Source organism: Bombina bombina, chromosome 4, assembly GCF_027579735.1.
Source record: "Bombina bombina isolate aBomBom1 chromosome 4, aBomBom1.pri, whole genome shotgun sequence".
Lineage (NCBI taxonomy): Eukaryota > Metazoa > Chordata > Amphibia > Anura > Bombinatoridae > Bombina > Bombina bombina.
The window spans coordinates 771,590,576-771,617,763 of NC_069502.1; the positions used below are offsets into that span (position 1 = coordinate 771,590,576).

At 43.0% G+C, this 27,188-nt stretch overlaps 1 protein-coding gene across 1 annotated transcript in view; it reads left to right on the plus strand.

Annotated features, from left to right (window-relative positions):
* The window catches only part of DISC1 (DISC1 scaffold protein), an 831,610-nt gene that overhangs the window by 321,473 nt on the left and 482,949 nt on the right, over positions 1 to 27,188 (plus strand). Inside the window, exon 8 of the mRNA XM_053712267.1 lies at positions 13,355 to 13,457. Within this exon, the coding sequence (XP_053568242.1) occupies positions 13,355 to 13,457 (103 nt within the window). The remainder of the gene's footprint in view (positions 1 to 13,354; positions 13,458 to 27,188) is intronic.

Sequence of the window (27,188 nt, forward strand, 5' to 3'; positions counted from 1 at the left end):
TATAGGCTTCCAAGGCCCAAACAGGTGAAAATAATCCCACCCCTAATTACCCACACAGACAGAAAAACAACAAAAAAAATGGAATGCTAGAAATAAAGTTATTTAGTTATTTCCTTTTTTTAAAATAAAAATGCAACCCTTGCAAAGCAAATAATTTAGAAAATAGCTTGGTTAGCTATTATACTTAAACAGACAATGTTACTTTAACAGAGAATCATGGCTAACGTATATTTCTGCATAGAAACCGTTATATCAGGTCTCCCACTGTTGTAATATGAGTGGGAGGGGCCTTTTTTTTTTTAGCGCCTTGTTGTGCAGTTAAAATTCAATCACAGTCTTCCTGCTTCTTCCTCCTTGATCCAGGACGTCTCCAGAGAGCTCAGGGGTCTTCAAAATTTATTTTTGAGGGAGGTAATCAGTCACAGCAGACCTGTGACAGTGTTTGACTGTGATAAAAACGTTAACTGTTGAATTGATTATCCGTTTTGGGTATTAAGGGGTTAAATCATCCTTTTCCTAGTGGGTGCAATCCTCTGCTAATTTCATACATTTACTGTTAAAATTTGGTTGCTATAACTGAATTAGTTCATTGTTATTTCAACTGTGACAGTTTTTTTGTGTTTTTTAAAAAGCGCAGCAGCGTTTTTTATATTGCTTGTAAATTTATTGAAAGTATTTTCCAAGCTTGCTAGCTTCATTGCTAGTCTGTTTAAACATGTCTGATACAGATGAATCTGCTTGTTCATTATGTTTAAAAGCCAATGTGGAGCCCAATAGAAATATGTGTACCAATTGTATTGATGTTACTTTAAATAAAAGTCAGTCTTTACCGGTAAAGAAATTATCACCAGACAACGAGTGGGAAGTTATGCCGGCTAACTCTCCTCACGTGTCAGTACCTTCGCCTCCCGCTCAGGAGGTGCGTGATATTGTGGCGCCAAATACATCAAGGCCCTTACAAATCACTTTGCAAGATATGGCTAATGTTATGACAGAAGTATTATCTAACTTGCCTGAGTTAAGAGGCAAGCGCGATAGCTCTGGGTTAAGGACAGAGCGCGCTGATGACACGAGAGCCATGTCCGATACTGCGTCACAATTTGCAGAACATGAGGACGGAGAGCTTCATTCTGTGGGTGACGGATCTGATCCAGGGAGACCGGATTCAGAAATTTCAAATTTTAAATTTAAGCTTGAGAACCTCCGTGTATTGCTAGGGGAGGTGTTAGCGGCTCTGAATGATTGTGACACGGTTGCAATCACAGAGAAATTATGTAGGCTGGATAAATACTTTGCGGTACCGGTGTGTACTGACGTTTTTCCTATACCTAAAAGGCTTACAGAGATTATTAGCAAGGAATGGGATAGACCCGGTGTGCCTTTTTCCCCTCCTCTGATATTTAGAAAAATGTTCCCAATAGACGCTACCACACGAGACTTATGGCAGACGGTCCCTAAGGTGGAGGGAGCAGTTTCTACTTTAGCTAAGCGTACCACTATCCCGGTGGAGGATAGTTGTGCTTTCTCAGATCCAATGGATACAAAATTAGAAGGTTACCTTAAGAAAATGTTTGTTCAACAAGGTTTTATATTACAGCCCCTTGCATGCATTGCGCCCGTCACTGCTGCGGCGGCATTCTGGTTTGAGTCTCTGGAAGAGGCTATTCGCACAGCACCATTGGATGAGATTATGAACAAGCTTAAAGCACTTAAGCTAGCTAATGGGTTTGTTTCGGATGCCGTTGTGCATTTAACCAAACTAACGGCTAAGAATTCCGGATTCGCCATCCAGGCGCGCAGAGCGCTATGGCTTAAATCCTGGTCAGCAGACGTGACTTCTAAATCTAAATTGCTTAATATTCCTTTCAAAGGGCAAACCTTATTCGGGCCCAGCTTGAAAGAAATTATTGCTGACATTACTGGAGGTAAGGGTCACAAATCAAAGGCCAAACAGTCTAATTTTCGTGCCTTTCGTAATTTCAAGGCAGGAGCAGCATCAACTTCCTCCGCTCCAAAACAGGAAGGAACTGCTGCTCGTTACAGACAGGGTTGGAAAGGCAACCAGTCCTGGAACAAGGGCAAGCAGGCCAGAAAGCCTACTTCTGCCCCTAAGACAGCATGAAGAAAGGTCCCCCTATCCGGAAACGGATCTAGTGGGGGGCAGACTTTCTCTCTTCGCCCAGGCTTGGGCAAGAGATGTCCAGGATCCCTGGACTCTGGAGATCATATCTCAGGGATACCTTCTGGACTTCAAAGCTTCTCCTCCACAAGGGAGATTTCACCTGTCAAGGTTATCAACAAACCTTATAAAGAAAGAGGCATTTCTACAATGTGTACAAGACCTCTTAGTAATGAGAGTGATCCACCCAGTTCCGCGGACGGAACAAGGGCAAGGTTTTTACTCAAATCTGTTTGTGGTTCCCAAAAAAGAGGGAACCTTCAGACCAATCTTAGACCTAAAGATCTTAAACAAGTTCCTAAGGGTTCCATCGTTCCAAAGTGGAAACTATTCGAACCATCCTACCCATGATCCAAGAGGGTCAGTATATGACCACAGTGGACTTAAAGGATGCCTACCTTCACATACCGATTCACAAAGATCATTATCGGTACCTAAGATTTGCCTTTCTAGACAGGCATTACCAGTTTGTAGCTCTTCCCTTCGGGTTAGCTACGGCCCCGAGAATTTTTACAAAGGTTCTGGGCTCACTTCTGGCGGTACTAAGACCGCAAGGCATAGCGGTGGCTCCTTACCTAGACGACATTCTGATACAAGCGTCAAGCTTTCAAAATGCAAAGTCTCATACAGAGATAGTTCTAGCTTTTCTGAGGTCGCATGGGTGGAAAGTGAACATGGAAAAGAGTTCTCTATTACCACTCACAAGGGTTCCCTTTCTAGGAACTCTTATAGATTCTGTAGAGATGACGATTTACCTGACGGAGTCCAGGTTATCAAAAATTCTAAATGCTTGCCGTGTCCTTTATTCCATTCCAAGCCCATCAGTAGCTCAGTGCATGGAAGTAATCGGCTTAATGGTCGCGGCAATGGACATAGTGCCATTTGCGCGCCTGCATCTCAGACCGCTGCAATTATGCATGCTAAGTCAGTGGAATGGGGATTACTCAGATCTGTCCCCTCTACTGAATCTGGACCAGGAGGCCAGAGATTCTCTTCTCTGGTGGTTGTCTCGGGTCCATCTGTCCGAAGGAATGACCTTTCGCAGGCCAGATTGGATGATTGTAACAACAGATGCCAGCCTACTAGGCTGGGGCACAGTCTGGAACTCCCTGAAGGCTCAGGGATCGTGGACTCAGGAGGAGAAACTCCTCCCAATAAACATTCTGGAATTAAGAGCAATATTCAATGCTCTTCTAGCTTGGCCTCAGTTAGCAACTCTGAGGTTCATCAGATTTCAGTCGGACAACATCACGACTGTGGCTTACATCAACCATCAAGGGGGAACCAGGAGTTCCCTAGCGATGTTAGAAGTCTCGAAGATAATTCGCTGGGCAGAGTCTCACTCTTGCCACCTGTCAGCGATCTACATCCCAGGCGTGGAGAACTGGGAGGCGGACTTTCTAAGTCGCCAGACCTTTCATCCGGGGGAGTGGGAACTTCACCCGGAGGTCTTTGCCCAACTGATTCTTCGTTGGGGCGAACCGGAACTGGATCTCATGGCATCTCGCCAGAACGCCAAGCTTCCTTGTTACGGATCCAGGTCCAGGGACCCGGGAGCGGTGCTGATAGATGCACTAGCAGCCCCTTGGGTTTTCAACATGGCTTATGTGTTTTCACCGTTTCCATTGCTGCCTCGACTGATTGCCAAGATCAAACAGGAGAGAGCATCAGTGATTCTGATAGCGCCTGCGTGGCCACGCAGGACCTGGTATGCAGACCTAGTGGACATGTCGTCCTGTCCACCATGGTCTCTGCCTCTGAGGCAGGACCTTCTAATTCAGGGTCCTTTCAACCTTCCAAGCCTAACTTCTCTGAGGCTGAATGCATGGAGATTGAACGCTTGATTCTATCAAAGTGTGGTTTTTCGGAGTTGGTTATTGATACATTAATACAGGCTCGGAAACCTGTCACCAGAAAAATTTACCATAAGATATGGCGTAAATATTTATATTGGTGTGAATCCAAGAGTTACTCATGGAGTAAGGTTAGGATTCCTAGGATATTGTCTTTTCTACAAGAAGGTTTAGAAAAGGGTTTATCTGCCAGTTCGTTAAAGGGACAGATTTCTGCTCTGTCTATTCTTTTACACAAACGTCTGGCAGAAGTTCCAGACGTTCAGGCTTTTTGTCAGGCTTTAGCTAGGATTAAGCCTGTGTTTAAGACTGTTGTTCCGCCGTGGAGCTTAAACTTAGTTCTTAAAGTTCTTCAAGGTGTTCCGTTTGAACACCTTCATTCCATTGATATTAAGCTGTTATCTTGGAAAGTTCTGTTTTTGATGGCTATTTCCTCGGCTCGGAGAGTCTCTGAGTTATCTGCTTTACATTGTGATTCTCCTTATCTGATTTTTCATTCAGACAAGGTAGTTCTGCGTACTAAACCTGGGTTTTTACCTAAGGTAGTTTCTAATAGGAATATCAATCAAGAGATTGTTGTTCCATCATTATGTCCTAATCCTTCTTCAAAGAAGGAACGTCTTTTGCATAATCTGGACGTAGTCCATGCCCTGAAGTTCTACTTACAGGCAACTAAAGATTTTCGACAAACTTCTTCTCTGTTTGTTGTTTATTCTGGACAGAGGAGAGGTCAAAAGGCTTCGGCCACCTCTCTCTCTTTTTGGCTTCGTAGCATAATACGTTTAGCCTATGAGACTGCTGGACAGCAGCCCCCTGAAAGAATTACAGCTCATTCCACTAGAGCTGTGGCTTCCACCTGGGCCTTTAAGAATGAGGCCTCTGTTGAACAGATTTGCAAGGCTGCAACCTGGTCTTCACTTCATACCTTTTCAAAATTTTACAAATTTGACACTTTTGCTTCTTCGGAGGCTGTTTTTGGGAGAAAGGTTCTACAGGCAGTGGTTCCTTCTGTTTAAATGTTCCTGCCTTGTCGCTCCCATCATCCGTGTACTTTAGCTTTGGTATTGGTATCCCATAAGTAATGGATGACCCGTGGACTGAACACACTTAACAAGATAAAACATAATTTCTTCTGTTATGTGTGATCAGTCCACGGGTCATCATTACTTCGGGGATATAACTCCTCCCCAACAGGAAATGCAAGAGGATTCACCCAGCAGAGCTGCATATAGCTCCTCCCCTCTACGTCACTCCCAGTCATTCTCTTGCACCCAACGACTAGATAGGATGTGTGAGAGGACTATGGTGATTATACTTAGTTTTTATAACTTCAATCAAAAGTTTGTTATTTTACAATAGCACCGGAGCGTGTTATTGCATCTCTGGCAGAGTTTGAAGAAGAATCTACCAGAGTTTTTACTATGATTTTAACCGGAGTAGTTAAGATCATATTGCTGTTTCTCGGCCATCTGAGGGAGGTAAAAGCTTCAGATCAAGGGACAGCGGGCAGATGAATCTGCATTGAGGTATGTAGCAGTTTTTATTTTCTGAATGGAATTGATGAGAAAATCCTGCCATACCGTTATAATGACATGTATGTATACTCTACACTTCAGTATTCTGGGGATGGTATTTCACTGGAATTACTCTGTTAAAAGTACATTAAACCTTTTTAATAGGTATTTATTATGTTAAACGTTTTTGCTGGAATGTAGAATCGTTTGCATTTTCTGAGGTACTGAGTGAATAAATGTTTGGGCATTATTTTTCCACTTGGCAGTTGCTTGTTTTAATTGTGACAGTTTCGTTTCTCTCTCACTGCTGTGTGTGAGGGGGAGGGGCCGTTTTTGGCGCTCTTTGCTACGCATCAAAAATTTCCAGTCAGTTACTCTTGTATTTCCTGCATGATCCGGTTCATCTCTAACAGAACTCAGGGGTCTTCAAACTTCTTTGGAGGGAGGTAGATTCTCTCAGCAGAGCTGTGAGACTTATATATTGACTGTGATTAAAAACGTTGCTCTGTAATTTTTATGCTTCAAATTTAATTATTGTTACTTTACTAATGGGAACAAACCTTTGCTAAAAGTTGTGTTGTTTTTAAGGATTGATGCTATAACTGTTTTTTCAGTTCATTATTTCAACTGTCATTTAATCGTTTAGTGCTTCTTTGAGGCACAGTACGTTTTTGTTAAATAAGATTGTAACCAAGTTGCAAGTTTATTGCTAGTGTGTTAAACATGTCTGATTCAGAGGAAGATACCTGTGTCATTTGTTCCAATGCCAAGGTGGAGCCCAATAGAAATTTATGTACTAACTGTATTGATGCTACTTTAAATAAAAGCCAATCTGTACAAATTGAACAAATTTCACCAAACAGCGAGGGGAGAGTTATGCCGACTAACTCGCCTCACGTGTCAGTACCTGCATCTCCCACCCGGGAGGTGCGTGATATTGTGGCGCCTAGTACATCTGGGCGGCCATTACAGATAACATTACAAGATATGGCTACTGTTATGACCGAAGTTTTGGCTAAATTACCAGAACTAAGAGGCAAGCGTGATCACTCTGGGGTGAGAACAGAGTGCGCTGATAATACTAGGGCCATGTCTGATACTGCGTCACAGCTTGCAGAGCATGAGGACGGAGAGCTTCATTCTGTGGGTGACGGTTCTGATCCAAACAGATTGGATTCAGATATTTCAAATTTTAAATTTAAATTGGAGAACCTCCGTGTATTACTAGGGGAGGTTTTAGCGGCTCTTAATGATTGTAACACTGTTGCAATACCAGAGAAATTGTGTAGGTTGGATAAATACTTTGCGGTACCGGCGAGTACTGACGTTTTTCCTATACCTAAGAGACTAACTGAAATTGTTACTAAGGAGTGGGATAGACCCGGTGTGCCGTTCTCACCCCCTCCAATATTTAGAAAGATGTTTCCAATAGACGCCACCACACGGGACTTATGGCAAACGGTCCCTAAGGTGGAGGGAGCAGTTTCTACTTTAGCTAAGCGTACCACTATCCCGGTGGAGGATAGCTGTGCTTTTTCAGATCCAATGGATAAAAAATTAGAGGGTTACCTTAAGAAAATGTTTGTTCAACAAGGTTTTATATTGCAACCCCTTGCATGCATCGTGCCGATTACGGCTGCGGCAGCATTTTGGATTGAGTCTCTGGAAGAGAACCTTAGTTCAGCTACGCTGGACGACATTACGGACAGGCTTAGAGTCCTTAAACTAGCTAATTCATTCATTTCGGAGGCCGTAGTACATTTAACCAAACTTACGGCTAAGAACTCAGGATTCGCCATTCAGGCACGTAGGGCGCTGTGGCTAAAATCCTGGTCAGCTGATGTAACTTCTAAGTCCAAATTACTTAATATACCTTTCAAGGGGCAAACTTTATTTGGGCCCGGTTTGAAAGAAATTATCGCTGACATTACAGGAGGTAAGGGCCACGCCCTGCCTCAAGACAAAGCCAAAGCTAAGGCTAGACAGTCTAATTTTCGTCCCTTTCGGAATTTCAAAGCAGGAGCAGCACCAACTTCCACTGCACCAAAACAGGAAGGAGCTGTTGCTCGTTACAGACAAGGCTGGAAACCTAACCAGTCCTGGAACAAGGGCAAGCAGGCCAGGAAACCTGCTGCTGCCCCAAAGACAGCATGAACCGAGGGCCCCCGATCCGGGACCGGATCTAGTGGGGGGCAGACTCTCTCTCTTCGCCCAGGCTTGGGCAAGAGATGTTCAGGATCCCTGGGCGCTAGAGATCATATCTCAGGGATACCTTCTAGACTTCAAATTCTCTCCCCCAAGAGAGAGATTTCATCTGTCAAGGTTGTCAACAAACCAGATAAAGAAAGAAGCGTTTCTACGCTGTGTACAAGATCTGTTATTAATGGGAGTGATCCATCCGGTTCCGCGGTCGGAACAAGGACAAGGGTTTTACTCAAACCTGTTTGTGGTTCCCAAAAAAGAGGGAACTTTCAGGCCAATCTTGGATTTAAAGATCCTAAACAAATTCCTAAGAGTTCCATCGTTCAAAATGGAAACTATTCGGACAATCTTACCCATGATCCAAAAGGGTCAGTACATGACCACAGTGGATTTAAAGGATGCTTACCTTCACATACCGATTCACAAAGATCATTACCGGTATCTAAGGTTTGCCTTCTTAGACATGCATTACCAGTTTGTAGCTCTTCCATTCGGATTGGCTACGGCTCCAAGAATCTTCACAAAGGTTCTGGGTGCCCTTCTGGCGGTACTAAGACCGCGAGAAATTTCGGTAGCTCCGTACCTAGACGACATTCTGATACAAGCTTCAAGCTTTCAAACTGCCAAGTCTCATACAGAGTTAGTTCTGGCATTTCTAAGGTCGCATGGATGGAAAGTGAACGAAAAGAAGAGTTCTCTCTTTCCTCTCACAAGAGTTCCATTCTTGGGGACTCTTATAGATTCTGTAGAAATGAAGATTTATCTGACAGAAGACAGATTAACAAAGCTTCTAAATGCATGCCGTGTCCTTCATTCCATTCAACTCCCGTCAGTAGCTCAATGCATGGAGGTGATCGGCTTAATGGTAGCAGCAATGGACATAGTACCCTTTGCACGTCTACATCTCAGACCGCTGCAATTGTGCATGCTGAGTCAGTGGAATGGGGATTACTCAGACTTGTCCCCTACTCTGAATCTGGATCAAGAGACCAGAAACTCTCTTCTATGGTGGCTTTCTCGGCCACATCTGTCCAGGGGGATGCCATTCAGCAGGCCGGACTGGACAATTGTAACAACAGACGCCAGCCTACTAGGTTGGGGCGCTGTCTGGAATTCTCTGAAGGCTCAGGGACAATGGAGTCAGGAGGAAAGTCTCCTGCCAATAAACATTCTGGAATTGAGAGCAGTTCTCAATGCCCTTCTGGCTTGGCCCCAGTTAAAAACTCGGGGGTTCATCAGGTTTCAGTCGGACAACATCACGACTGTAGCTTACATCAACCATCAGGGAGGGACAAGAAGCTCCCTAGCAATGATGGAAGTATCAAAGATAATTCGCTGGGCAGAGTCTCACTCTTGCCACCTGTCAGCAATCCACATCCCGGGAGTGGAGAACTGGGAGGCGGATTTCTTGAGTCGCCAGACTTTTCATCCGGGGGAGTGGGAACTTCATCCGGAGGTCTTTGCCCAAATACTTCGACGTTGGGGCAAACCAGAGATAGATCTCATGGCGTCTCGCCAGAACGCCAAACTTCCTCGCTACGGGTCCAGATCCAGGGATCCGGGAGCGGTTCTGATAGATGCTTTGACAGCACCTTGGAACTTCGGGATGGCTTATGTGTTTCCACCCTTCCCGCTGCTTCCTCGATTGATTGCCAAAATCAAACAGGAGAGAGCATCAGTGATTCTAATAGCGCCTGCATGGCCACGCAGGACTTGGTATGCAGATCTAGTGGACATGTCATCCTGTCCGCCTTGGTCTCTACCTCTAAGACAGGACCTTCTGATACAGGGTCCATTCAAACATCAAAATCTAACTTCTCTGAAGCTGACTGCTTGGAAATTGAACGCTTGATTTTATCAAAACGTGGGTTTTCTGAGTCGGTTATTGATACCCTGATACAGGCTAGGAAGCCTGTTACCAGAAGGATTTACCATAAGATATGGCGTAAATACCTATACTGGTGCGAATCCAAAGGTTACTCCTGGAGTAAGGTTAGGATTCCTAGGATATTGTCCTTTCTACAAGAAGGTTTAGAAAAGGGTTTATCGGCTAGCTCATTAAAGGGACAGATCTCAGCTCTGTCCATCTTGTTACACAGGCGTCTGTCAGAAAATCCAGACGTCCAGGCCTTTTGTCAGGCTTTAGCTAGGATCAAGCCTGTGTTTAAAACTGTTGCTCCGCCATGGAGTTTAAACCTTGTTCTTAACGTTCTACAAGGAGTTCCGTTTGAACCCCTTCATTCCATTGATATAAAGTTGTTATCTTGGAAAGTGTTATTTTTAATGGCTATTTCTTCGGCTCGGAGAGTCTCTGAGTTATCAGCTTTACATTGTGATTCTCCTTATTTGATTTTTCATTCAGATAAGGTAGTTCTGCGTACAAAACCTGGGTTCTTACCTAAGGTAGTCACTAACAGGAACATCAATCAAGAGATCGTGGTGCCTTCCCTGTGCCCGAATCCTTCTTCAAAGAAGGAACGTCTTCTACACAATCTGGATGTAGTTCGTGCCCTCAAGTTCTACTTGCAGGCAACTAAGGATTTTCGACAAACGTCTTCCCTGTTTGTCGTGTACTCTGGTCAGAGGAGAGGTCATAAGGCTTCGGCTACCTCTCTCTCCTTCTGGCTTCGTAGCATAATTCGTTTAGCCTATGAGACTGCTGGACAGCAGCCTCCTGAAAGAATTACAGCTCATTCTACTAGAGCTGTGGCTTCCACTTGGGCCTTTAAGAATGAGGCTTCTGTTGAACAGATTTGCAAGGCTGCAACTTGGTCTTCGCTTCATACTTTTTCCAAATTTTACAATTTTGACACTTTTGCTTCTTCGGAGGCTATTTTTGGGAGAAAGGTTCTTCAGGCAGTGGTTCCTTCTGTATAATGAGCCTGCCTATCCCTCCCGTCATCCGTGTACTTTTGCTTTGGTATTGGTATCCCAGAAGTAATGATGACCCGTGGACTGATCACACATAACAGAAGAAAACATAATTTATGCTTACCTGATAAATTCCTTTCTTCTGTTGTGTGATCAGTCCACGGCCCGCCCTGTTTTTTAAGGCAGGTAAATATCTTTTAAATTATACTCCAGTCACCACTTCACCCTTGGTTTCTCCTTTCTCGTTGATTCTTGGTCGAATGACTGGGAGTGACGTAGAGGGGAGGAGCTATATGCAGCTCTGCTGGGTGAATCCTCTTGCATTTCCTGTTGGGGAGGAGTTATATCCCCGAAGTAATGATGACCCGTGGACTGATCACACAACAGAAGAAAGGAATTTATCAGGTAAGCATAAATTATGTTTTATGCTTACCTGATAAATTTATTTCTCTTGTAGTGTAGTCAGTCCACGGCCCGCCCTGTCTTTTTTTGAGGCAGTTCTAAATTTTAATTAAAACTCCAGTCACCACTGCACCCTAATAGTTTCTCCTTTCTTGTCTTGTTTCGGTCGAATGACTGGATATGACATGTGAGGGGAGGAGCTATATAGCAGCTCTGCTTGGGTGATCCTCTTGCAACTTCCTGTTGGGAAGGAGAATATATCCCATAAGTAATGGATGACCCGTGGACTGAACACACTACTAGAGAAATAAATTTATCAGGTAAGCATAAATTATGGTTTTTTTCATGATTTAGAACCACCATACAATTTTAAACACCTTTCCAATGTATTTCTATTACCTAATTTGCTTAACTCTTTTTATATCCTTTGTTGAAAAGCATATCTAAATAGGCTCTGTAGCTGATGATTGGTGGCTGCACATAGATGCCTTGTGTGAATGGATCCCTAAGTGCATTACTATTTCTTCAGCAAAGGATACCTAAAGAATTAAGCAAATTTGATAATAGAAGTAAATTGGAAAGTTGTTTAAAATTGTATTCTGAATCATGAAATAAAAAATGTGGGTTTCATGTCTCTTTAATGTAACAAGGTGGAGCATTCAGCTTAAAGGGACAGTAATTACATTGATATTTTTATTTAAAATGTTTTTTTTTTTATGAATAGTAAATCATTTCTTTGTTTATTTTGCTCCCTTTTCATGAATCTTAGTTCTCAAAATTGAGTATGATAATTTTAAAATGTTATGATTAATTGTGTCCTATTAGCTATAGTTAGCAACTACATGGGGCCTATCTATCAAGCTCCGAGAGGAGCTTGACGGCTCGTGTTTCTGGCGAGTCTTCAGACTCGCCAGAAACAGCAGTTATGAAGCAGCGGTCACAAAGACCGCTGCTCCATAACCCTGTCCGCCTGCTTTGAGCAGGCGGACAGACATCGCCGGAAATCAACCCGATCGAGTACGATCGGGTTGATTGACACCCCCCTGCTGGCGACCCATTGGCCGCGAGTCTGCAGGGGGCGGCGTTGCACCAGCAGCTCTTGTGAGCTGCTGGTGCAATGCTGAATACGGAGAGCGTATTGCTCTCCGTATTCAGCGATGTCTTGCGGACCTGATCCGCTCTGTCGGATCAGGTCCGCAAGACATTTGATAAATAGGGGCCTAAATCTTTACTGTTACAATAAAAAAATACTTAGTTCAAGGTAAAATGTCTTTAAACATCTTGTTTCCAATTGTTGCTGAAATATATTTATTTCATGACAGTTATTACAACATATTAACTGCCTGTCTTGTCATTTTATATATATTTTCTATCTCAGTACTAAATCCAGTAACTATAATGGATGAAAGCATTAAAAAATTAAAAATAGCCTGTTCTGATAGAAATAATTAGACCATCTTCAACGATAAAGGGACACTCAAGTCTAAATAGTCACATAGAGCATGCGATTTTAAACAAATTTCCAATTTACTTCCAAAAACAAAATGTTCACATTTGTGTGTCTTATTATATTTGTGTGTGTCTTATTATATTTGTGTGTGTCTTATTATATTTGTGTGTGTCTTATTATAGTTATACATTTTGAGTCAACAGCTCCGACTGAGCATGTGCAAGAACTCACAGAATATACATATTTGTGATTGGCTGGTGGCTGTCACATGATACAGGAGGAGTGGAAATGGACATAACTTATAAAAATTGTCATACACTGTCGGCATTTACCATTGCACAAGCATTTCTAGTGGAATGCTTTTGCAATGCTGTCCCCTGCTTCCTGGTGGCCAATCAACCGCTAGCAGGGGCTGTCAATCATCCCAATTGTATTGGATCGGGATGATTTTGATATGCCGCCGAAAAGGTTGCGGACAAGTTAAGGAGCAGTGGTCTTATGACGGCTGCTTCTTAACTTCCATTTCAGATTAGCCTGAAACAATGGGACTCCGAAGCAGCAGCCGCTGCTTCCTAAATGGAACCCTATGTTCTATTGCATTGTCTTTTTATCATGCATTTATTGATTTTGCAAATCTGCTGTATTTACTGGTACTTTATATAGACCTGGTGATTTTTTTTTTTATAACTAGGACATTGCTACAGCTTTTCTTTTTAGTTGAGCCTTAAAAATTGTTTTTAAATCTTTGTATCTATTCTTATGTGATTTTGTACCAAGCACATGCAGTATTTATAATATTGTCTGATTTTTTAAAAAAAATTTTTTATTTAATTTGCATAAAGTGTTTGATAAGCGCTAAAGAATAATACATGCTGTGTTTTAGGTTTGCACAAATCAACAGCTGTGTACTATCTTGCAAAGAAAAGTGAATGATATTGAGATGCAGATACCATCATACCTAAAGGACATTATGTTTGACATTGAAGGTAAGGTTACATGTTTCAATACTTTTGCTGATATTTATGGTTTTGGCTATGACATTTATTTTATAATCATACTATATAAAAAGGACAGTAGTAAACAGAATTGTTGCTGCTATATTCTTTTAAATTTAGAAAGAAAAAAAGGAATAATTTACTGAATTGTAATGGCTTAGAAAATGAAGCCAAAAATCACCAGAGCTGCATACAATACTTTAAAATGGAAGTTCTGCACACAATATTATCTTAAGTGTTTTTCAACCTTGGTCCTCAAGTACCCCCAACAGGCCAGGTTTTCATTATAGCTGAACCAGTGTACAGGTGAATTAATCAACTGATCAGTAACCATGGTCACTAACCTACTCTCACCCATCAGCTGATTATTTCACCTGTGCTCTAGTTCAGGTATAATGAAAACCTGGCCTTTTGGAGGTACTTGAGGACTGCGGTTGAGAAACAATGATCTAAAACATGCTCTTAAAAAGTGGATTGAAATTGAAACATGTAATTGTTTAAAAGTTTTCACATGTTAAAGGGATACTAAACCCAAATTTTTTATTTCATGATTCAGATAGAGCATGCAATTTTAAGCAACTTTCTCATTTTCTCCTATGAACAAATTTTTATTTTTTCTCATTGTCTTTATTTGAAATAGCAGTAATGTAAGGTTAGGAGCCGGCCCATTTTCGCTTCAGCACCTGGTTAGCACTTGCTGATTGGTTTGCTACATTTAGCCACCAATCAGCAAACGCTACCCAGGTGCTGAACCAAAAATGGGACGGCTCTTAAGCTTACAGTCTAGCTTTTTAAAATCATGATAGCATGTGAACGAGGAAAAATTGATAATAGGAGTGAATTAGAAAGTTGCTTAAAATTGCATACTGTACCTGAATCATGAAAGACAAAATTTGGGTTTAGTATCCCTTTAACAAGACCATATTACCTATGCAAAATACATATATCACTGATACTGTGGGACTGCCCCTACCATAGCTTCCCCATTAGGGCAAATATCCCAGTTTTTAGGAACTGCCTGCCACCAATCATGACATGGCCGTCTCCACCCAACCCTGTCCATCGCATGACTAGTCGTACCCATGGCACAACCATTACCCTTGTCCATCCTAATGCAGTTATACCCATAGAAGACTGGTGGGACACTGCCCACAGGTTCTCCTCAGCTCCCTGTCCCAGAAAGTCTCTTTGAAGGTATTATAATAACAGTTGGGAATGCTAGAAGAAGATTATCCTTGGAAATATTCTTACATTTTACCTCTTTTCAGAGGGGTTGTGACATCATATCTGTAATAGTGCAGTCATTAAAGCTTGAAAGTACACTGTTCTGAAAAAAGTTCTGTCCAATTAAAGCAGTTTAAATATATTTTCTCCAACATAGGTGTGTCCGGTCCACGGCGTCATCCTTACTTGTGGGATATTCTCTTCCCCAACAGGAAATGGCAAAGAGCCCAGCAAAGCTGGTCATATGATCCCTCCTAGGCTCCGCCTACCCCAGTCATTCTCTTTGCCGTTGCACAGGCAACATCTCCACGGAGATGGCTAAGAGTTTTTTGGTGTTTAAATGTAGTTTTGCCCACACAAGAGGCCCCTAGTACATCTAGTGCGCCAATACTTATTACTATGCAACAATTAACGGCTGTTATGGATAATTCTATTAAAAATATTTTATCTAAAATGCCTACTTATCAAAGAAAGCGCGATTGCTCTGTTTTAAACACTGAAGAGCAAGAGGACGCTGATGATAACGCTTCTGACATACCCTCACACCAATCTGAAGGGGCCAGGAGGGAGGTTTTGTCTGAGGGAGAAATTTCAGATTCAGGGAAAATTTCTCAACAAGCTGAACCTGATGTTGTAACATTTAAATTTAAATTAGAACATCTCCGCGCACTGCTTAAGGAGGTATTATCTACTCTGGATGATTGTGACAATTTGGTCATTCCAGAGAAATTATGTAAGATGGACAAGTTCCTAGAGGTTCCGGTGCCCCCCGATGTTTTTCCTATACCCAAGCGGGTGGCGGACATAGTAAACAAGGAATGGGAAAGGCCCGGCATACCTTTTGTGCCTCCCCCTATATTTAAGAAATTATTTCCTATAGTCGACCCCAGAAAGGACTTATGGCAGACAGTCCCTAAGGTCGAGGGGGCGGTCTCTACTCTAAACAAACGCACTACTATTCCCATAGAAGATAGTTGTGCTTTTAAAGATCCTATGGATAAAAAATTAGAGGGTTTGCTTAAAAGAATGTTTGTTCAGCAAGGTTACCTTCTTCAACCAATTTCATGCATTGTTCCTGTCACTACGGCAGCGTGTTTCTGGTTCGAAGAACTAGAAAAGTCGCTCGATAAGGAATCTTCATATGAGGAGATTATGGACAGAGTTCATGCACTTAAATTGGCTAACTCTTTTATTCTAGATGCCGCTTTGCAATTAGCGAGATTAGCGGCGAAAAATTCAGGGTTTGCTATCGTGGCGCGCAGAGCGCTCTGGCTAAAGTCTTGGTCAGCGGATGTGTCTTCCAAGACAAAATTGCTTAACATCCCTTTCAAGGGCAAAACACTGTTTGGTCCTGATTTGAAAGAGATTATTTCAGACATCACCGGAGGAAAGGGCCACGCCCTTCCTCAGGATAGGTCTTTTAAGGCTAGAAATAAGCCTAATTTTCGTCCCTTTCGCAGAAACGGACCAGCCTCTACTTCTACATCCTCTAAGCAAGAGGGTAATACTTCTCAACCCAAACCAGCCTGGAGACCGATGCAAGGCTGGAACAAGGGTAAGCAGGCCAAGAAGCCCGCCACTGCTACCAAAACAGCATGAAGGGATGGCCCCCGATACGGGACCGGATCTGGTGGGGGGCAGACTTTCTCTCTTTGCTCAGGCCTGGGCAAGAGATGTTCAGGATCCTTGGGCACTAGAAATAGTTTCTCAAGGTTATCTCCTGGAATTCAAGGAACTACCCCCAAGGGGAAGGTTCCACAGGTCTCAATTATCTTCAAACCAAATAAAAAGACAGGCATTCTTACATTGTGTAGAAGACCTGTTAAGGATGGGAGTAATTCATCCAGTTCCAATAAGAGAACAAGGGATGGGGTTTTACTCCAACCTGTTCATAGTTCCCAAAAAAGAGGGAACGTTCAGACCAATTCTAGATCTCAAGATCCTAAACAAATTTCTCAGGGTTCCATCATTCAAAATGGAAACCATTCGAACGATCCTTCCTACCATCCAGGAAGGTCAATTTATGACCACGGTAGATTTAAAGGATGCGTACCTCCATATTCCTATCCACAAGGAACATCATCAGTTCCTAAGGTTCGCTTTTCTGGACAAGCATTACCAGTTTGTGGCACTTCCTTTCGGATTAGCCACTGCTCCGAGAATTTTCACAAAGGTACTAGGGTCCCTTCTAGCGGTTCTAAGACCAAGGGGCATTGCAGTAGTACCGTACTTGGACGACATCCTGATTCAAGCGTCGTCTCTGTCAAAAGCAAAGGCTCATACGGACATCGTCCTAGCCTTTCTCAGATCTCACGGATGGAAAGTAAACATAGAAAAAAGCTCTCTTTCCCCGTCGACAAGAGTTCCCTTCTTGGGAACAATAATAGACTCCTTAGAAATGAGAATTTTTCTGACAGAGGTCAGAAAATCAAAACTTCTAAGCTCTTGTCAAGTTCTTCATTCTGTTCTTCGTCCTTCCATAGCGCAGTGCATGGAAGTAATAGGATTGATGGTTGCAGCAATGGACATAGTTCCTTTTGCACGAATTCATCTAAGACCATTACAACTGTGCATGCTCAGACAGTGGAATGGGGATTATACAGACTTGTCTCCGACGATTCAAGTAGATCAAAGGACCAGAGATTCACTCCGTTGGTGGCTGACCCCGGACAATCTGTCACAGGGAATGAGCTTCCGCAGACCAGAGTGGGTCATTGTCACGACCGACGCCAGTCTGGTGGGCTGGGGCGCGGTCTGGGAACCCCTGAAAGCTCAGGGTCTATGGTCTCGGGAAGAATCTCTTCTCCCGATAAACATTCTGGAACTAAGAGCGATATTCAATGCTCTCAAAGCTTGGCCTCATCTAGCAAAGGCCAAATTCATAAGGTTTCAATCAGACAACATGACGACAGTTGCATATATCAACCATCAGGGGGGAACAAGGAGTTCCCTGGCGATGGAGGAAGTGACCAAGATAATTCAATGGGCGGATAATTCACTCCTGCCACTTGTCTGCAATCCACATCCCAGGGGTGGAAAATTGGGAAGCGGATTTTCTGAGTCGTCAGACATTCCATCCGGGGGAGTGGGAACTCCACCCGGAAATCTTTGCCCAAATAACTCAATTATGGGGCATTCCAGACATGGATCTGATGGCGTCTCGTCAGAACTTCAAGGTTCCTTGTTACGGGTCCAGATCCAGGGATCCCAAGGCGACTCTAGTAGATGCACTAGTAGCACCTTGGACCTTCAACCTAGCTTATGTTTTCCCACCGTTTCCTCTCATTCCCAGGCTGGTAGCCAGGATCAACCAGGAGAGGGCTTCGGTGATCTTGATAGCTCCTGCGTGGCCACGCAGGACTTGGTATGCAGACCTGGTGAATATGTCATCGGCTCCACCATGGAAGCTACCTTTGAGACAGGACCTTCTTATTCAAGGTCCATTCGAACATCCGAATCTGGTTTCTCTCCAACTGACTGCTTGGAGATTGAACGCTTGATTTTATCAAAGCGTGGGTTTTCAGATTCTGTAATAGATACTCTGATTCAGGCTAGAAAGCCTGTAACTAGAAAAATTTACCATAAGATATGGAAAAAATATATCTATTGGTGTGAATCTAATGGATTCCCATGGAACAAGATAAAAATCCCTAGGATTTTATCCTTTCTTCAAGAGGGTTTGGAGAAGGGATTATCTGCAAGTTCTCTGAAGGGGCAGATTTCTGCGTTATCTGTTTTACTTCACAAGAGGCTGGCAGCTGTGCCAGACGTTCAAGCGTTTGTTCAGGCTCTGGTTAGAATCAAGCCTGTTTACAGACCTTTGACTCCTCCCTGGAGTCTTAATCTAGTTCTTTCAGTTCTTCAAGGGGTTCCGTTTGAACCCTTACATTCCGTAGATATTAAGTTATTATCTTGGAAAGTTTTGTTTTTGGTTGCAATTTCTTCTGCTAGAAGAGTTTCTGAGTTATCTGCTCTGCAGTGTTCTCCGCCCTATCTGGTGTTCCATGCAGATAAGGTGGTTTTGCGTACTAAGCCTGGTTTTCTTCCGAAAGTTGTTTCCAACAAGAATTTTAACCAGGAGATAGTTGTACCTTCTTTGTGCCCGAATCCAGTTTCAAAGAAGGAACGTTTGTTACACAATTTGGACGTTTTCCGTGCTCTAAAATTCTATTTAGAGGCCACTAAAGATTTCAGACAAACTTCTTCTTTGTTTGTTGTTTATTCTGGTAAAAGGGGAGGTCAAAAAGCAACTTCTACCTCTCTTTCTTTTTGGCTTAAAAGCATTATCCGTTTGGCTTATGAGACTGCCGGACGGCAGCCTCCTGACAGAATCACAGCTCACTCCACTAGGGCTGTGGCTTCCACATGGGCCTTCAAGAACGAGGATTCTGTTGACCAGATATGTAAGGCAGCGACTTGGTCTTCACTGCACACTTTTGCCAAATTTTACAAATTTGATACTTTTGCTTCTTCAGAGGCTATTTTTGGGAGAATGGTTTTGCAAGCCGTGGTGCCTTCCATTTAGGTGACCTGATTTGCTCCCTCCCTTCATCCGTGTCCTAAAGCTTTGGTATTGGTTCCCACAAGTAAGGATGACGCCGTGGACCGGACACACCTATGTTGGAGAAAACAGAATTTATGCTTACCTGATAAATTACTTTCTCCAACGGTGTGTCCGGTCCACGGCCCGCCCTGGTTTTTTTAATCAGGTCTGATGAATTATTTTCTCTAACTACAGTCACCACGGTATCATATGGTTTCTCCTATGCATATTTCCTCCTGTACGTCGGTCGAATGACTGGGGTAGGCGGAGCCTAGGAGGGATCATATGACCAGCTTTGCTGGGCTCTTTGCCATTTCCTGTTGGGGAAGAGAATATCCCACAAGTAAGGATGACGCCGTGGACCGGACACACCGTTGGAGAAAGTAATTTATCAGGTAAGCATAAATTCTGTTTTTTTTTTATTTTACCTTGGTTGATATCCTTATCTCTCCCACTTAAAGCTCTGCTAGTGGTTTGACACCCGAGCGACTGTACACGTTGACGTATATATTTGTGGCTTTTAAATGATTTTATGTATTTTAATAAAGTATTCTTTACCTGAAGCAGCTGTTTGCGATTGGTATATACTGGTTACCTGGCAGTGTGCGTCTGTACCTAGAGCCTGGTGGGCTCAAGAAAATGTAAATAACCCCTTGGTGGGACTACTAATGTGAAGATAATATCTCTTTTTAACCAAATTTTATTGCACCATATTTTTCTTATTTTGTTTGTTTGAGGCAAGAAACCACTTGAATCACTTCAAACACTGGAATAGAGGAGGCCTCCTATTGACCACAGCAATTTTGATAGGTACTTCCTGCTAATGCACATTGGTTGATAGGTACCTCCTTTTGATGCTTATTGGCTGATAGGTAATTACTGCTAATGTACAATGGCTAAAAGGCACCTCCTGTTAATGCACCTTGAGCATTACTAGGAATTTCACACCTGATAAAGTTGCAAAACTGTCCGACTTGGAATACTTGCACATGTGCAATACACTATGAAATGTCCAGACACCATTTTAGATTTATATATAAATATATGGTCTACATTCATTAAATCTATATTCAGCACTATTGTATAACCCAATATCACCTAGCTGGCCCCAGGTTCCGGCAGCACACAGTACCTCCAGTTTAGCGTGCCCATGAAGTTTTACTGCCAGACTCCTATTCGACTTAGTGCTGCTGCCACTGTTCTTAGGTAAGAGCTGACAGTCCAACACACACCGCCCCTGATAGAGCCTTGGCGTCTGGGCAAATGGCCAGTACATCTGCCCCTAAAAAAAACCCTGTGTGGGCCCCTCCCAGCCCATGTGCCCCGTTAGAGTGGTTCCGGCTGCACCGGTAGTTGTGCCCCTAGATTAAACAAGCCCTTATACCCCTCATGCCTATATACAAAAGGTATTTGTATTGTTTAACACTTATCATAAACACTACTATCCAACTGTAAAACATACACACAAATTCCATTAACCCATATTGTGATCAACATTCATCTGCAATTCTAAATGCACTTGTGGGATAAACAATATGGGCCTCCATTACATATAGAGCGTCGCTCGCAAAAACCGGTGACGCCAGATTTTACGCGATTTTGGTATTACATATACGGCGTAGTTTACAAGTTACGCTCGTATTTTTCGCCCTATTTTTTTTAACCATAGACTAACATAGAACAGACGCACAATTTGGTATCCAATATACAGCGTAAGGACTTACGCACGCAGAATTCAGAAAATCTACTCCATTCTCATCTCGCCACAAATTGCAGGCGCAGCAACCCTTGCACTGACTAAAAAAACAACGTATCTCCCTGGAAGCCTTAACAAACACATACATTTAAGCAGCATCTCAAGGTTAAAGGGACAGTATACTATGATATTGGTTTTCTCCTGTTAAGTGTGGTCAGTCCACGGGTCATCATTACTTCTGGGATATTAACTCCTCCCCAACAGGAAGTGCAAGAGGATCACCCAGCAGAGCTGCTATATAGCTCCTCCCCTCTACGTCACACCCAGTCATTCTCTTGCACCCAACTAATAGATAGGATGTGTGAGAGGACTGTGGTGATTATACTTAGTTTTATACCTTCAATCAAAATTTTGTTATTTTATAACAGCACCGGAGTGTGTTGTTCCTTCTCTGGTAGAATTTGAAGAAGAATGTACCTGAGTTTTTTGTATGATTTTAGCCGGCGTAGTTAAGATCATATTGCTGTTCTCGGCCATCTGAGGAGTGAGGTAAACTTCAGATCAGGGGACAGCGGGCAGGTTAACCTGCAAAGAGGTATGTAGCAGCATATTATTTTCTGACAATGGAATTGACTGAGAAAATTCTGCCATACCGATATAATGTAAGCTCAGCCTTAAATGCAGTAGTAGCAACTGGTATCAGGCTGTCATGTATGTATATTTACACTTCAGTATTCTGGGGAATGGCACTTCACTGGGATAATACTGTATGCATAAGACTTTAGCCTAATTTGCAGTGACTAGCAACAGGCTTTCTAATGACATTTCATTTATTTGATGTTAAACGTTTTTGCTGGCATGTTAAATCGTTTAATTATCTGAGGTACTGGGTGAAAAATTGTTTTGGGCACTGTTTTTTCCACTTGGCAATCGTTTTATTTAATTTAAGACAGTTTACTGATCTCCCTCACTGTTGGGTGTGAGGGGGAGGGGCCTATTTTGGCGCTTTTGCTACGCATCAGAAAATTCAGTCAGAAGTCTCTTATCTTCCCTGCATGATCCGGTTCGTCCCTACAGAGCTCAGGGGTCTTCAAAAGTCAATTTGAGGGAGGTAATCACTCACAGCAGAGCTGTGAGATTGTGACTGACTGTGATAAAAAACGTTTATTTCTTCTGTTATGTGCGATCAGTCCACGGGTCATCATTACTTCTGGGATATAACTCCTCCCCAACAGGAAATGCAAGAGGATTCACCCAGCAGAGCTGATATAGCTCCTCCCCTCTACGTCAGTCCCAGTCATTCTCTTGCACCCAACGACTAGATAGGATGTGTGAGAGGACTATGGTGATTATACTTAGTTTTTATGACTTCAATCAAAAGTTTGTTATTTTACAATAGCACCGGAGCGTGTTATTACTTCTCTGGCAGAGTTTGAAGAAGAATCTACCAGAGTTTTTTACTATGATTTTAACCGGAGTAGTTAAGATCATATTGCTGTTCTCGGCCATCTGAGGGAGGTAAAGGCTTCAGATCAGGGGACAGCGGGCAGATGAATCTGCATTGAGGTATGTAGCAGTTTTTATTTTCTGAATGGAATTGATGAAAAAATCCTGCTATACCGTTATAATGACATGTATGTATACACTTCAGTATTCTGGGAATGGTTTTTCACCGGAACTACTCTGTTAAAGGTCACTAATCCTTTTAATAAATATTGTCATGTTAAACGTTTTTGCTGGAATGTAGAATCGTTTACATTGCTGAGGTACTGAGTAAATAAATGTTTGGGCATTATTTTCCACTTGGCAGTTGTCTGCTTTAAATTGTGACAGTTTCGTTTCTCCTCACTGCTGTGTGTGAGAGGGAGGGGCCGTTTTTGGCGCTCTTTTGCTACGCATCAAAAAATTCCAGTCAGCTACTATTATATTTCCTGCATGATCCGGTTCACTGACAGATCTCAGGGGTCTTCAAACTTCTTTGAAGGGAGGTACATTCTCTCAGCAGAGCTGTGAGAATTTTTATTGACTGTGAATAAAAACGTTACTCTATAATTTTTTATGTCAAATTTAGTTATTTACTAATGGGAACAAACCTTTGCTAAAAGTTGTGTTATTTTAAACTTGATGCTATAACTGTTTCAGTTCATTATCTCAACTGTCATTTAATCGTTTAAGTACCTCTTTGAGGCACAGTACGTTTTTGTTAAAAAAGATTATAACCAGGTTGCAAGTTATTGCTAGTGTGTTAAACATGTCTGACTCAGAGAATGATATCTGTGTCATTTGTTCCAATGCCAAGGTGGAGCCCAATAGAAATTTATGTACTAACTGTATTGATGCTACTTTAAATAAAAGTCAATCTGTACAATGTGAACAAATTTCACCAAACTGCGAGGGGAGAGTTATGCCGACTAACTCGCCTCACGCGGCAGTACCTGCATCTCCCGCCCGGGAGGTGCGTGATATTATGGCGCCTAATACATCTGGGCGGCCATTACAGATAACATTACATGATATGGCTACTGTTATGACTGAAGTTTTGTCTAAATTACCAGAACTAAGAGGCAAGCGTGATCACTCTGGGGTGAGAACAGAGTGCGCTGACAATACTAGGGCCATGTCTGATACTGCGTCACAGCTTGCAGAGCATGAGGACGGAGAGCTTCATTCTGTGGGTGACGGTTCTGATCCAAACAGATTGGATTCAGATATTTCAAATTTTAAATTTAAATTGGAGAACCTCCGTGCATTACTAGGGGAGGTCTTAGCAGCTCTCAATGATTGTAACACCATTGCAATACCAGAGAAAATGTGTAGGTTGGATAAATACTTTGCGGTACCGGCGAGTACTGACGTTTTTCCTATACCTAAGAGATTAACTGAAATTGTTACTAAGGAGTGGGATAGACCCGGTGTGCCGTTCTCACCCCCTCCAATATTTAGAAAGATGTTTCCAATAGACGCCACTACTCGGGACTTATGGCAAACGGTCCCTAAGGTGGAGGGAGCAGTTTCTACTTTAGCTAAGCGTACCACTATCCCGGTGGAGGATAGCTGTGCTTTTTCAGATCCAATGGATAAAAAATTAGAGGGTTACCTTAAGAAAATGTTTGTTCAACAAGGTTTTATATTGCAACCCCTTGCATGTATCGCGCCGATTACGGCTGCGGCAGCATTTTGGATTGAGTCTCTGGAAGAGAACCTTAGTTCATCTACGCTAGACGACATTATGGACAGGCTTAGAGTCCTTAAACTAGCCAATTCATTCATTTCGGAGGCCGTAGTACATTTAACCAAACTTACGGCTAAGAACTCTGGATTCGCCATACAGGCACGTAGAGCACTGTGGCTAAAATCCTGGTCAGCTGATGTTACTTCTAAGTCTAAATTACTTAATATACCTTTCAAGGGGCAGTCTTTATTTGGGCCCGGGTTGAAAGAAATTATCGCTGACATTACAGGAGGTAAGGGCCACGCCCTACCTCAAGACAAAGCCAAAGCTAAGGCTAGACAGTCTAATTTTCGTCCCTTTCGGAATTTCAAACCTGGAGCAGCGTCAACCTCCACTGCACCAAAACAGGAAGGAGCTGTTGCTCGTTACAGGCAAGGCTGGAAACCTAACCAGTCCTGGAACAAGGGCAAACAGGCCAGGAAACCTGCTGCTGCCCCAAAGACAGCATGAACCGAGAGCCCCCGATCCGGGACCGGATCTAGTGGGGGGCAGACTTTCTCTCTTCGCTCAGGCCTGGGCAAGAGATGTTCAGGATCCCTGGGCGCTGGAGATCATATCTCAGGGATACCTTCTAGACTTCAAATTATCTCCCCCAAAAGGGAGATTTCATCTGTCAAGGTTGTCAACAAACCAGATAAAGAAAGAAGCGTTTCTACGCTGTGTACAAGATCTGTTATTAATGGGAGTGATCCATCCAGTTCCGCGGTCGGAACAAGGACAAGGGTTCTACTCAAACCTGTTTGTGGTTCCCAAAAAAGAGGGAACTTTCAGGCCAATCTTAGATTTAAAGATTCTAAACAAATTCCTAAGAGTTCCATCGTTCAAAATGGAAACTATTCGGACAATCTTACCTATGATCCAAAAGGGTCAGTACATGACCACAGTGGATTTAAAAGATGCTTACCTTCACATACCGATTCACAAAGATCATCAACGGTATCTACGGTTTGCCTTCCTAGACAGGCACTACCAGTTTGTAGCTCTTCCATTCGGATTGGCTACGGCCCCAAGAATCTTCACAAAGGTTCTGGGTGCCCTTCTGGCGGTACTAAGACCGCGAGGGATTTCGGTAGCTCCGTACCTAGACGACATTCTAATACAAGCTTCAAGCTTTCAAACTGCCAAGTCTCATACAGAGTTAGTTCTGGCATTTCTAAGGTCGCATGGATGGAAAGTGAACGAAAAGAAAAGTTCTCTTTTTCCTCTCACAAGAGTTCCATTCTTGGGGACTCTTATAGATTCTGTAGAAATGAAGATTTACCTGACAGAAGACAGGTTAACAAGGCTTCAGGATGCATGCCGTGTCCTTCATTCCATTCAACACCCGTCAGTAGCTCAATGCATGGAGGTGATCGGCTTAATGGTAGCGGCAATGGACATAGTACCTTTTGCACGCCTACACCTCAGACCGCTGCAATTGTGCATGCTAAGTCAGTGGAATGGGGATTACTCAGATTTGTCCCCTACCCTGAATCTGAATCAAGAGACCAGAAATTCTCTTCTATGGTGGCTTTATCGGCCACACCTGTCCAGGGGGATGCCATTCAGCAGGCCAGACTGGACAATCGTAACAACAGACGCCAGCCTGCTAGGTTGGGGCGCTGTCTGGAATTCTCTGAAGACTCAGGGATTATGGAATCAGGAGGAGAGTCTCCTTCCAATAAACATTCTGGAATTGAGGGCAGTTCTCAATGCCCTTCTAGCTTGGCCCCAATTAACAACTCAGGGGTTCATCAGGTTTCAGTCGGACAATATCACGACTGTAGCTTACATCAACCATCAGGGAGGGACAAGAAGCTCCCTAGCAATGATGGAAGTATCAAAGATAATTCGCTGGGCAGAGTCTCACTCTTGCCACCTGTCAGCAATCCACATCCCGGGAGTGGAGAACTGGGAGGCGGATTTCTTGAGTCGCCAGACTTTTCATCCGGGAGAGTGGGAACTTCATCCGGAGATTTTTGCCCAAATACTTCGACGTTGGGGCAAACCAGAGATAGATCTCATGGCGTCTCGCCAGAACGCCAAACTTCCTCACTACGGGTCCAGATCCAGGGATCCGGGAGCGGTTCTGATAGATGCTTTGACAGCACCTTGGAACTTCGGGATGGCTTATGTGTTTCCACCCTTCCCGCTGCTTCCTCGATTGATTGCGAAAATCAAACAAGAGAGAGCATCTGTGATTCTAATAGCGCCTGCATGGCCACGCAGGACTTGGTATGCAGATCTAGTGGACATGTCATCCTGTCCACCTTGGTCTCTACCTCTGAGACAGGACCTTCTGATACAGGGTCCATTCAAACATCAAAATCTAACTTCTCTGAAACTGACTGCTTGGAAATTGAACGCTTGATTTTATCAAAGCGTGGTTTTTCTGAGTCGGTTATTGATACCCTGATCCAGGCTAGGAAGCCTGTTACCAGAAAGATTTACCATAAAATATGGCGCAAATACCTATACTGGTGCGAATCCAAACGTTACTCCTGGAGTAAGGTTAGGATCCCTAGGATATTGTCTTTTCTACAAGAAGGTTTAGAAAAGGGTTTATCGGCTAGTTCATTAAAGGGACAGATTTCAGCTCTGTCCATCTTGTTACACAGGCGTCTGTCAGAAAATCCAGACGTCCAGGCTTTTTGTCAAGCTTTAGCTAGGATCAAGCCTGTGTTTAAAGCCGTTGCTCCGCCATGGAGTTTAAACTTAGTTCTTAACGTTTTACAAGGTGTTCCATTTGAACCCCTTCATTCCATTGATATAAAATTGTTATCTTGGAAAGTTCTGTTTTTAATGGCTATTTCCTCGGCTCGAAGAGTCTCTGAGTTATCAGCATTACATTGTGATTCTCCTTATCTGATTTTTCACTCAGATAAGGTAGTTCTGCGTACTAAACCTGGGTTCTTACCTAAGGTAGTTACTAACAGGAATATCAATCAAGAGATTGTTGTTCCATCCTTGTGTCCAAATCCTTCTTCAAAGAAGGAACGTCTTCTACACAATCTGGATGTAGTTCGTGCCCTCAAGTTCTACTTGCAG